The sequence below is a fragment of the Apaloderma vittatum genome, unplaced genomic scaffold, assembly GCF_000703405.1.
Source record: "Apaloderma vittatum isolate BGI_N311 unplaced genomic scaffold, ASM70340v1 scaffold2802, whole genome shotgun sequence".
Classification (NCBI taxonomy): domain Eukaryota; kingdom Metazoa; phylum Chordata; class Aves; order Trogoniformes; family Trogonidae; genus Apaloderma; species Apaloderma vittatum.
The window spans coordinates 125,754-138,810 of NW_009704003.1; the positions used below are offsets into that span (position 1 = coordinate 125,754).

The following is a 13,057-nucleotide window of genomic DNA, read 5'->3' on the forward strand; positions in this document are numbered from 1 at the left end:
AGCTAGATCTGGAACAGAGCACCCTGTCTGTCCCAGAGGACACGAGACATCCCAGGATGCCCGTCCCAGAAAGCTCCATGTCTGCACCCATCTCTGCTGATGGGAGAGAGCAGTGTATGCAGAGCATGTGGCTTCTCCTAGGAAATCCTTGCAGGGGGCAGCAGGTCTGGGCAGTCGCAGGCTTTGCATGTTAGTCATTTAATTCCTTCCAAACCCGGGTAAATCTGCTGCTGAGTGACAGCATTTCAATCTTTCAGAATGTTGAACCAAAAAGAAAGGGCAAGTGACCTCCTGCTCTGGTGAGGGGGATCATCCTTGTGCCAGCTTGGAGGGTGCCCTCCCCTAACGAGGAGCCTGCTCTCCCTTTGGCAGAGGATTTTAGGTGAGTGGGGCTTGAAGCTGTGTTCCCAGTGATGATACCTTCTGCTATAATATATGTTTAGAACTGTGATTTTTGTCACCGGTTCTGCTGTGGTGTGATATGGGGCACTCGGCTGCTGGAAAATACATCCAGAGTGTGCCTCTTGGGAACAGTGGCTGCAGATTTTTCTGGTTTTGTGATTAGCTCCGCTCACCTTGATTTCTGGATAAAATCAGATTCCTTCACATCTGACTAGATGCCCTCCCTCCAATTGCAGGGAGCGTTTAAGTCATTTTTTACCTCTTTAGCAGAACCAGGCAGCAGTGCTCTCCGTAAAGAACCGATCCGAGATACAAAGCTTTTCCAACAGCTCCTGCTGAGTGCTGCCTGCCCTGAGATCTGTACTGTCTGAATCCACGCACACACATGTAAAAGCTGCTGGCTTCCACTGCCAGGGGAGCCCAAACTATATGTAAGGAAAATGGGTCCGCGTCCCCCATGTGCTGGGCATTAAATGCTGGAGGTTGGTGAGCCTTGCATGGCCAGAGTAATGTGTGGCATATGGAGACATCTGAGGAGACTGGTGGAAGGAAAATGGTTTTCCTTGCTTTGTTAGAAGTGTCATTAAGGAAGAAAACAGGTGCTGAGTCTCTACTAAATCCAGGACTCCACCCTGGAAGCCAGTGGGTTTGCTTCAATTTTATACAAAAGCAGAATTTGACTTGCAATCTTCAGGAGGAAGGAGAAAAAAAAAAGCCTTCCCTTGCTGCGTTGGCTGGGTAGGTGACCTGTTTGCCATGTGATGGTCAGAAACCAAGCATTGTGCTGAAAAACCAATGCGTTATGGCAGAAGGGAACCTCATCGTAAGAGATGACAGAGACAGAAACGAGCAGGTATCCCCAGGGGATAAAGCTGCTCTCATCACATCTGCATCTACGTGTGACTCTCCCAGCCTCTGGGGTCATTTCATGGTCTGTGGAGCAGTTTTCCTTTGTTACTTACGCTTTTCCAGATGGGCCGTCCTCACTTCGGAAGGATGCTGGGGTTTTAGAGGAGCAGCTCTGCACTGCCGGCGGGGCGGTCCAGCCCAGGACGTGACCCCTCTGGCGGGCTGTAAGGTGGCAGGGTGCTGGGGCTCAGCTCCTCGGGAGCGGGTTTCTGTTCCCCTTGCTCCTCCTGCCAGCCTAACTTCCCTTGCTCACCAGCAATTTGCTCATCCAGCTCATGCCAGGTGGGGAGAAAGGTGCAGTTAGTTGTGGGGAAGCCTTACAGGCTGGTTAAAAGCTCTGGCTGTGCTACAGAGTCTTTGTGCACAGAGACTTTAACCCTTCAGACCATACTTGAGGCTTCCAAAGGGGACGTTTGCCTTTCGGAAATCAAGATAACTCCTTTCCAGAGGGCCTGTTTCATAGTGCCTAACGCGTGTGGGCAAACTAACACTGATGACTGCTGGCTTTCCCTGCTCATGTTCTCTGCCAGTCATTCTCTCTCCATTCCTGTAATTTCTTTGGCTCAACCTTCTAATCCCTGGTCTCAGCTAAGAAAAAAATTTTTTCTTTTTAAAATTTTTTTTCCCCTTGGTTACTTTTTAGGGAATGGGTGCAAAGCTGGATACTAACTTTTCTCCTTCCTCCCCTCCTTAGCAAGCAGCAGAACTCCTCCAAATCCAAGTCCGTTTGGGAGCAGAGGACAAGCCAAATCCGGATGCACAATTTCCGAGCCAGCTGTGAGGCGCTTTACAACGAGCTCGATCCCGAGGAGCGAGTGCGTTACGCTACCACCCTCCACATCAGGCCAGACATGAAGACTCACCTGGACCGGCCGCTGGTGGTAGAGCCGAGAGGCGAAGGGAGGAACAACATCAGCAAGCTGAGCCCCGTGGACGTGCAGGAGGTGGAGCAGACCAAAGTCAGCCCTGCCGACGGGGCAGAAGCTCCGCGAAAGCACCACCGGCATCGGGATAAGGATAAACTGGGAGAGCAAGAGAAGGGGGACGTGACCAAGGATGAGAATGGGGAACCTGGCACCACCAAGGAGGAGCGGCACAGGGGGCACAGGAGCCGCAGTAAGGAGGTGGAAGGAGGGGGTAAAGAAGGGAAAAGCGATCGCAACAGGACTCAGGAAGGGGGCAAGAGGCACCATCGCCGAGGGTCGGTGGAAGAAGGCGCCGAGAAGGAGCACCGTAGGCATCGGACTCACCGGCACTCTGCTGAAAGGCAAGGCAAGGAAGGCAATGGGACGATCAACGGGGCCAGGAGCGAGCGGCGTTCTCGACACCGGGGAGGATCGAGGTCTGGGAACCGGGAAGGAGAGCCTGGGTCCAAGGGCGAGAATGGAGAAGAGCCTCACAGACGGCACAGGTTCAGGAACAGGGCGCTGTCAACGTACGATTCGGTGGAGAAGGAGAACGGCGAGAAGGAGGGAGAGGCTGGCGAGAAGGAGCACCGCAACCATCAGCCCAAGTAAGTGAATGCTGCGTGGCCAGACTCATCCCTGGGACAGCTCAGGGGACATGAGAACCCGGACACAGGTCGGGAAATTACCTGTTCATCTCACCACGGCGTTCCCTGCTGCTGTGTTTGCACGAATGTCAGCTCCCACCAAAACCTTCTGCTCTGTTTTGCTTAAATCGGTCATGACAAAGGCTCCCAAAGATGATTTGGGTCCATAATGGCCCATAGAATAGCTCAGGTTTAAGGAAGGAAATAGTTCTCATGTAAATGCCAACAGACCCTCTAGGACGTAACGTGGAGCAGAGAATTTCACGGCCTTCGAAGGAAGGCTCTGAGGGATGTATTTTTAAATGGGATCCAGTCTTGCTTATAGCCCTTTGGTTTTCCTTTTTTCATGGTGAGCCTGTCAGCTGCATCACCAGTTCTTACAGCACGTGGCTTCTTCCATTAAGAGCAATGATGTACCCCATTTGGTTTAATTCTCATGTAAGTCAAGTGAGAAAAATAGTTCTCGTGAAGCATTTAGAGTAGTTAATAAAGAAGGATAGATTGCCTTTTCAGCTTTATTAGTCTGATGGAAACGAAATTTCACTGGGATTCTTTAGAATGGAGTTCCTGTCACCGTGGAGAGCTGTGAGTGGCACTGAGATAATAATTTTCCTGTCTATATTATTTTCCTTTCAGATGGATTTCAAAACACTTTGCATACTGTTTAGTTTGATCATGTGCACAAGCTCACTTTCCACCTCACTGAAACATAGCCCCCGCTGCAGAGGAATGCAGAAGCTATTTAGCTACTTACAGCAACATTACAGAATGCTTTAGGACTGGAGAAGAGCATCACCACATTTAAATAAAGCCCCAGGAGAACATTAAGAAGCAGAATGTCAGCTTTCATTCAGAAACTAGCTGATGCTGGAAAGCCAATGTCACTGTGACATGCAAGTGCCATGTGGTCCTTGTTTATGAACCTCAGCTCCGAGTCTCATTAGACTGAATAAGTTATGTTCAGTGGCACAGTTCCTCCTAATTAAAGCTAGAGATGGATTGGTTAGAATTGGACGTTAGGGAGAAATTTTTCACCGTGAGGGTGGTGACACCCTGGCATGGGTTGCCCAGAGAGGGGGTGGCAGCCCCATCCCTGGGAGTTTTTCAGGCCAGGCTGGATGGGGCTCTGGGCAGCCTGATCTAGTGGGGGATGTCCCTGCCCATGGCAGGGGGTTGGAACTAGATGAGCTTTAAGGTCCCTTCCAACCCTGACAATTCTGTGATTCTACAATTTTAATGTTGTGCCTGGGCATTGGTTCAGAAGGTCTCAGAGGAAAAGGTCACAGGCTGCGCCGTCTGTAAGTTGTCCTGCAGTCTGTGACTTTTCTGCAATGGACTTCCATGAAGAAAGCAGTCTGCGAAACATAGCAAGGGGTGCAGCATCAGGGTACGTATGTTCTCTGAGTCCTTCTTGGGCCATATGTAATAAAATCTGCTTTTCTGTCTTAGAGAGAATCAATGTGACATTGAGGCTAGTGGAAGCGTGAGTGTCCCTGTGCACACACTTCCCCGCACCTACCTGCAGAAAGTCCCGGAGCAGCCTGAAGATGCTGACAACCAGAAGAACGTGACGCGGATGATTCAACCACCTCTGGACAAAACCACCACTGTGAACATCCCCGTCACTATCACCGCCCCGCCGGGGGAAACCACTGTCATACCGAGTGAGTGCTTTTGTCCTCCTGCTTTTTGCTATGAAATTGTCCCCAACAACCTGATTTGCCGAGTTGCTGGCAGCATGATGGGAGCTCTCCCGGTCACACACACCCTTGCAATAGGTGTGCAAGAGAACTTGGTGATGCAGGCTCTGGAAAACACCACTTAATGGTCTCTGGAGATGGCTCACCCAGAGCACACCCTCAGAATCATAGAATTATTGAGGCTGGGAAAGATCTCTGAGATCATCAACTCCAGCCTATGACCCAGCACCACCACCACCACATGGGCCAGACCATAGCACTAAGTGCCACATCCAGCCCCTCCTTAAACCCCTCCAGGGAGGACAGTGACTCCCCCCTGCCCTGGGCAGTGCATCCCAGTGCCTGAGCACCATGTATGGATGTACTAGAGAAAGAGGAAGGAGTGAGTAAAAACAGCAAAATGTAGTAAGTGAGAGCACTAAGCCATTTCTGCAGGTCGTGTGGCCCTGCTGAGGGCTGTGTAGTTTCAGAGCTTCTTGTCATCTCGGTTTCAGCAGGTCCACCCTAGCTCGTGCTTCTGCAGAGCTCTGTGCCTTGGCTCTGTCAGTGTAGATTTACATTGTTTTGAAAGATGGTCCCAAGATCATTGTGCCCGCGGTCTGCTCTGCAGCCACCAGCCTGTTCTTGCCTGGCTTGGGGCTCATCTGTGGCCGTGTAGGCACAGCCTAGAGAAATCTCAATGGCTGGGGGTGCCAAGGAGAACTGCAGGCTCAATTTGAGGAGGTCCATGCTAGGTTGCAGGCCATTGGGACTCTGCTTTCTAAGAGGCACAGCTAAAAGCTTGCAGTTTCTTCATGTCCTTTTTCACTGTGTTGTCAGCCATACAAGACTTGTCTAATATTTTTTTCCCTTCCTCCTCCTTTCTTCAAATAGCAATTCTACTATATTGCAATACTGAGTTCCTGTCAATCACAATTTATCAGCCTCTCTCTTTCCTGGCCATTTCCTCTGTATCTGGCTTGAAATATAATGAGGAGTTTATTGAACATGTCATTCACACACAATGAAATTTCATTTTGTTGCAAAATAAAATAAAAAGTAATAAGAAATCTGCACCTAACACATTATAAGTGGGTGGGGTTTGGAGTTTCTAGATCCTGTGAATTAGCAGACGTGTATATATCTGTCTAAGAAGAGAATTTGTAGCACAAATTGTTTTCCAAGTTCATATATTGAAATTTATCTTAAGTAAATTATCCTATAAACCCACTACAAGTAAACTTATGATGGAAATTAAAGAATGTATTTCTAACCTTTGGGGGTGAGCTTCAGAACTGTCTTCTAGAAGGAGATGATGTAAGTTAAAAACCTGATGTGAGATGGAGCTCAACACCTTTATGCATGGGGAGTTCTGCCAAAAGTGCGGTGCACTCTGCAGGCACAGAGCTCGGGGGTCCAAGAAGGACCTTCCAAGTCTCTGTTCCCAATACGGGGAAGTTCAGTAGCCTTAGGCTCCCAAATTATTAAAGCTTGCCCATGAATTTACTCTTTTACACATTCCAAAGGTAGTCATGCTACCGATCCTTGGGAGAAGCTACAGAATTATACGACTGCTTAGTCCTACTGTCTTTTTTTTTTCTTTCCAGAGGTCCCTAGCCCCTTCTCTCTCCCTAATAATTTGTGGCATTTGGAAGGGGATTTCCATCCCCAGCCTGTATAAATAAGTGTAAGGTTTCTTTGTCTGTCTGCACTGGGCATCTTCATTTCCTGGCCATTTCTGATATATTGCTCATCAGTGTAGCAGTTAAGGAGTCTAATTGCAGTGCATATCATACCCTAGTAAATAGCAGTGATAATAATCGAACAATTGTTCATCACATTTAATCAACATATTCGAAGGCTGTTTGCTATCCCAGCTGCATTGTTTGCATATCCAGCTGTTGCAGGCAGCCTGCTGATACGTTTTTAACTCTCTCATTTCTGGTTCCTTGGCGTTTCAGTGAACAACGTGGAATTTGAAAGTAAAACGGAGGAGAAGAAAGATGTCGATGACTTGACGAAAAACGGGCCTAAACCAATCTTGCCTTACAGTTCCATGTTTATCTTGAGTCCCACAAATCCGTAAGTCCTCTGGCTCTCTAATACCTCTCACGGGTTACAGGTACTTAAAGCATGGGTCTTTGAAGCGATAGCATTAGCTTGATCTTCATCTCTGCCAGGCGAACACCTTGGGAAATTAAACTAAAGCCTGTGTAGGCTGCGGAGCAGATGCTGCCTTTCAGCTGGGCTTGCCTGGGGGAATAAGTTGCCAGGATAGGGAGAAGTTGGTGTTTGAGGCAGACCCTTCCGCACTGCCCTGCTGATGGTTGGATGGGCAGTTGTTTGCTCAGTTGTAGATCTGAAGGGTGGGAGCACGGACGGTCGCTGGGAGACGACGCTATCAGGAGAAGCAGGCTGGGGACTCGTTTTGACGTCAGCAAATTCTTGTAGGTTCCTCAGCTGGAATTTGTGCTCTTGCTATACTGGTACCCTACCCTCGCATCACTGAGAGCTCTGAACTTCTGGGAAAATGTGAATGTTTTTCGTTTGCTGAGGCTGAGAGCACAGCTTGTGGGATCTGTTGGGATCACAGCATTTCTTCTGCTTCAGGCGCCTCTGCCTCATGGGGAGCTTTGTGCTCAAAGCCTGTAAATACTGAATATGTCACTCTGAAGGACTGCAGGACTAGATAAGAGCAGCAGGGGTTGTAATAATTGTGGCATGAAGCCTGTGAGTCATTTTAAGCAATAACTTAGGGCAACAAAGGGCATTTGAAACTTCCGCCAAGCCAGAGGTCTCCTAGGAGCAGATGTGGTCTCTGGCTTAGGTTAAATTGTTGCAGATCCTAGATGGTGCCCTCTGAGGTTGTACCCTGCATGCTCAGATACCCAAGGTGAACCCAGACCCTTCCTCTGGCAACTTGATTCAAGAGAAGGACCTCTAGGCACTGAGGACTGTGACCTCCTGGCTGCCTGTGCAGTGGGTGCAACAAAACGGGCTTCTCCGTGTACTCATCTTTGGCATCGGAAATGTATCTGAGGTGGAAGCCATGGTCTGGCACCCCTGGACAAACAGCCTTTTTTTCAACACAAGTGCCAGCTGCACGGTTCAGGCTACAGCCCTGCATGCTCCAAGATGATATAGCTATGAGCACGGAAGAATTCATCAGTGCGAGGAGTTAGACACTATCTCGCAATGGCAGCTGTTAGAGAGGGAGAATGGCCCCAAACTACTGCTAATCTAGTCCCATCTCTGAAGGAAATGAACAGAAGACTCAGTACGTGTCCCTTCTGTCTCAAACCCACAAGAAACACACTTGTGGTTGCCTTCTCCAGGCACCGGCCAGATGGATCTCGGGACACTTTACGGATAACTGAGCTGAAAGCCCAGGGAGTTTCCCCTTTTCGAAACTCTGTGATAGCACTATGCTATTTCCAATAAGGCAACATGTCCTTTGAATTAATGTAAAAGGCAGCTAAGAGACGGGCAGAGAATTAGATGAGGTGTACTCTTAGCGTAATTATACTTTTGGGGTCCAATTTGAATTATGGAGCTTATCCCATCTGGTTGGATTTCCCTAATATTTAGTAGCTCAAGCCTTTCCTTTTTTTCTGGTGCGACCACCAAAAATGAGTGTTAGCTGCAAAATATCTGCTAGGAGCAAGCATTGCCGAGTGGGAAGCAAGATGCTCCCAAGCCCAGAAGGGTCTGAGCTGAGGAGTGCACCGGGCACACAGAGAAGCAGCAGGACTTTTTCATTCCGTAAATATGTTTGTGAGAGCCTCACCTCACCCTAAAGTTATGACCTTCTGAGCCTCACGGTCCTGGATTAGGTCTGTTGTTTCAGTCATCTTGCAGTTTTCCCCAGCACGCTCCTCCCCAAGCTGTACTTGACCACTGAAAAAACAAAGTTCACTGAGGGAGTTGCATTATAACACAGGGCCAAGGGGAAATAACAAAGCAAAGAGCAAAGTGTAGGAATGTCAGCAACTTGCTTTTCTTCCTCTAGGCAAGACACAGACCCAGCTAGATCCCCTCAGGTGTTTTGGCTTGTGTTAGCTTCTCGAGAGAGGTCTTTCACCTTTCCAGTTTTCAGCACATCAGTTGCTGACTTACCTCCCTTCCACGCCCCGTTGGGGATGCTTGACCTGGGTGCTGCTTGTGGCCAAAACGCTTCCGAGAAGCCCGAATGAAACGTGTTACTTCCCAAGTGTCGGCGCCCTCTTGAAGCAGACCTGCATTTAAAATGATTTCTCAAGCACCGCAGGTGGTTTACAAATGCTCCCACATCTCGCCGCTTGTTATGGATGATGAAGGTCTAAAACTGGGGGCTTGTTATTTCTTTGACTTGAGTTTGATGCAAGAATTACCATTACAAATGGTATTGAAAGTGTTGCCTTTCGCTTCTATGGATTCACGAAGCACACAGATGATAATCTTCTGTTGGATGGGTAACCAGAGTTAAGGGATCCACAAAGTCACTTCCCTTTGTGTTATTTTGTTTCAAATCTGTTTCCTTGGTATTTGTAACTCTTTTTTTTGGTTCTGAATCCATTGGCAATCCAGAGAAAAGGATATATATAAGTAAATGTGAAAAATAAATTTTAACTCTAACTCTTCAGATATTTGCTTAGAGAAAAAGTGATGTAGTAACTGAATTACATTCTCAGACAACAAGGTTGTTGGCAAGTTACACGTATAATTTGATCCTCAGGCAGAACCCAAGTGGTGCAAATGTAGAGATCTCTATGCAATTAAGTATTTCTGAACTGTGGTCAGATAGAGTTAAATCCATGAATAGTTTTGCATTGCTCAGAAACTGAAGCATTTGTCACTTTTCTTGAACGTGATTTGTGTAGAAAAAGACTAGGTTAATGTAATCAAATACATTATTGTAAAGTATTTGTGCAGCTTATAAAGCATGTCTTAGAATAATGTGTAGGCAGAGGTACTTGGCAAAAGAAAGGTTGGTAGAAATAATACTTGGTTATGAAGCCAATTTCAGCCAAAAGTCTCCGAGTGCACAGAATGTATCTCAATTTTAAAGGGATTAGTTGATATTAAAGGGATTTCAAACCTAGCTTTGAACTCACAGGACTTTAGCCAGTGAGTTCAAAGTAAAAAACATGGGGGAGTATATGAACATAGTTTGTAGAATTGAGTCTGAATGCTTGAAATCTCTCAGTGCCCTTTTGATAGATAGATAGAAAGATAGATGGATGGATGGATGCATGCTCTTTCTTTACAGAGGAGTAGAGAGCAGAGCAGAGATGTTAAACATCTCATTTAATTCTCACCACAGATCTGTTGCAAACGGGAATTTAAAGCCATCGATCTCAATTCTTATTTTCTTAGCATTATTTTCTTAGCATTATTTCATTATTGCAATAGGAATCTTAAAGGTGGTATCCCTGAGGAGCGTTGTCCTTCTTGCCAGTCGTTCATACCACCCTTCTTATTTTCTTAGCATTATTGCAATAGGAATCTTAAAGGTGGTATCCCTGAGGAGCGTTGTCCTTCTTGCCAGTCGTTCATACCACCCTACTTGGCTCCCAGTGCTCACAGCAGCCCTTCTGTGTGCTTCTGTTGTTTGCAGGATTCGGCGTCTGTTCCACTACATCGTCAACCTGCGCTATTTCGAGATGGTCATCCTCATTGTCATAGCCCTCAGCAGCATTGCCCTGGCTGCAGAAGACCCTGTCCAGGCCGAGTCACCGAGGAACGATGTGAGTGCCATCAGCGTGACAAGAATCAAACCATTTTGCTTCTCCCAGCACGTTCCCATGAGGATGTTGGCCCAGAGCCAGTTACAGTTCCGTGGACAACTGGGAGTCTGCAGAACTGAAGAGTACAGAAGTTGCAAGATGCACTTCAGTGTAGATGCTTGCAGGATGTTGATACCATGGGATATTTATATTGACTTAATATCCATTCTCCATGTGTAATCCTATGAATCTGACAGTGAATAGGTGCATCCCACCCACAGAATTATGTTAAAATGTCAGAGATCTATAAATATTTGAATAGGCTGTTGTTGCATTTACCAGCACGCGTGCTGAGGAGTCTGTGTTCATCCACCCCTCAAACAGATTTGAGGAACTGAATTGTTTCAGAGCATGAAGCCACAGCTCAGGTCAGAGCAGGAATTGCCTGGTCTGGCCTCCTGCTTCTGAACCTGGTCGGTATTAGCTTTTTCCAGCTAGGGATCCACGAATCCCTATATCAGTAACAAGGTGAAGTAGCTACAAGTGATCCCTCTTCCTTATCCTTAATAACTGTGCAGTCAGTTATTTCAGATAAATAAGGATTTTATCACTCCCTTACTCTCCCAAGGTCTTTAATAATCCTATCATCAGCTACAGTCAAAAGAGGAACGCAGGCTGCTACACAGATGCTGGCAAATAAGCTCTTTAGGAAAGGATATTAAAGTCTTTTGATTTGAGATATCCATTTTGCCTTGTTAAACCTGCCATATATGCAGGTGCACCGAAGCAGCCCCTGGGTATGCATACTGCAGTCTGGCAAGGACTGGGAAAAACGTTGCTCTTTAAATCAGATGATTTAAGTTTGTGCCTAAACTACCTGAAAACCTCCCATCAGACAACATTTGCTCATTGTAGCAAATAGACCATTGCCAGAGTAGACTTGTCACTCTACTCATGTGCAGGTTATTTCAGCGTGTGATCTCCCCTAATACACATTTCTTTTTCCCCTTTAGGCTCTGAAATACTTGGATTATATATTTACGGGTGTCTTTACCTTTGAGATGGTGATCAAGGTAAGATTTTTTCCTGAGCGGAAAAGTTCACCTCCCCTTTTAGATTTACACTTGTCTGCTTCTGGGAAGCTGGAGAAAAAGGGGGGAGCACGGCAGAGCTCCCTGAGGCGCCTCGAGAGGTGATGATGGAGACTTTTAACTGGGCAACAGCACTAGGACACACCAGTGCATAACAGATGCCTCTAGCAGCTCTCCTGGTTTCTTTAATCTCACATTTTATGGAGGAATAAGGATATCTTTAGTAGCTGGTGTTGAGTAAGAGGATAAGAAATGTGAATGCCTGGTGCAGAAATGTCTGTGCATGGCTAAGGACGCAGATGATTGACCTTACTGAGACATGCCTGAATCTTCCCTTTTCCTTTGATGGTGATGAGGAATATTAATAGTAGCTGATTTTTTTTGGTCTGAAATGTTTCCAAAAGTTGAGGATTTCTCTTTTTTCCTTTACCCGGATAGGTTTTGCTAAGACTATGAGGCAGTGACTTTCCAGAAAGCACAATTCTAATACAGTCAGGATTTATTTGAGGGGGTGATGGAGCTACTTTTTGCTATCAGAGCACGATGCAAAATAGAGGCATAATAAAAAAAGCAGGACAGTTCAGTAGAAGGATTTGAAGCTATGTGAGGAGAGCCGCCTTACATGGGCAGTTGTAGAGCTCTCAGAAAACCAGATAAAGTGTCTTGCGTGCACTTTGAGCTCAACTGTCGGTGACCTTTCGCAGTGTTGTAAGGAGGGACTCAGTCCCGTGCAGAAGGGAGCCGAGTTGCTCCCCCAGCCGCGTCTTTCGGCGAGCGCTGTAGAGCCAGGGGTGTTGCTTTGACTGTTGCTGTGGGTCTTCCCATCCTTTCTTTGTGTTTTGTTGTGTGACATCCCATGCCAGTTGTTAATTCCTACTAATCTGGTCAGATTGGAGTAGAATAAAATTAAACCATGGGGATATTCCACGCACAGACCGCTGCTTCCATAAATTAACGCGTGTCTGTGGGAGGAGTCCTGCGCAGCAGTTGGTACTCTTGTCTCTCATGCTTTTGGTTTTGGTTTGTTGACTCCAGCTTTGATTTTGAGAGACCTCTCTGCCCCTGTGAGAGGCGAGCAGCTTGGCTAGGTAGCTAGACATTTCTCTGCTGCTGCAAAGAAGAGTTTATGAAGGGTCATTTCATCAAGGACGTTCCTCTGCATCTTGGTACTGTTGATTTGGCACCTGTTTTGCTAAAACTCTTTCTTTTCACGTGTTTCCTCCAAAGATGATCGACTTGGGGCTGTTACTCCACCCTGGCTCCTACTTCCGTGACCTGTGGAATATCCTGGACTTCATTGTGGTCAGTGGGGCCTTGGTGGCATTTGCCTTCTCGTAAGTACATTTTCCTGAACATTCCCATTTCTAGGAAATAAGTTGCAGAGGAGGCAGGACCCTGGCGCGGAGAGAATCGAAGCATGATGTTTGTGGCTCCATTTCTCAGGAAAATGTTCAGTTTCTGTCCTCTATTGTCTTGTAGCTGAGGGGGAAAATAGAAAAAAATCCCTAAATCTGGGCTGTAGTATCTCTTAAAAATTGTCCCAGCTTTAGGATGAGTCCATTCACTGTTCATTCAAATATTAAGGCAAGATTTTTGTGACTTTTTTTTCAAGGACACGTCGTAACAATTTGTGACAGTCCAGTGTCTTCAGGCAATTGTTTTAAAATTGCTCTTACTATGAAAAAATATTTAATGAAATCAGGTTATAACCCAGTGAAC

General features: G+C 46.6%; 1 protein-coding gene across 1 annotated transcript in view; it reads left to right on the plus strand.

The window, feature by feature from the left end:
- Positions 1-12,672, plus strand: part of LOC104270477 (voltage-dependent N-type calcium channel subunit alpha-1B-like) — a gene marked incomplete at both ends in the record, with an annotated part of 115,550 nt that extends 102,878 nt beyond the window's left edge. The window contains 6 exons of the mRNA XM_009864860.1: positions 2,006-2,824; positions 4,313-4,527; positions 6,504-6,624; positions 10,139-10,268; positions 11,261-11,320; positions 12,566-12,672. Of these exons, the coding sequence (XP_009863162.1) occupies positions 2,006-2,824; positions 4,313-4,527; positions 6,504-6,624; positions 10,139-10,268; positions 11,261-11,320; positions 12,566-12,672 (1,452 nt within the window). The remainder of the gene's footprint in view (positions 1-2,005; positions 2,825-4,312; positions 4,528-6,503; positions 6,625-10,138; positions 10,269-11,260; positions 11,321-12,565) is intronic.
- Positions 12,673-13,057: the final 385 nt, after the last annotated feature.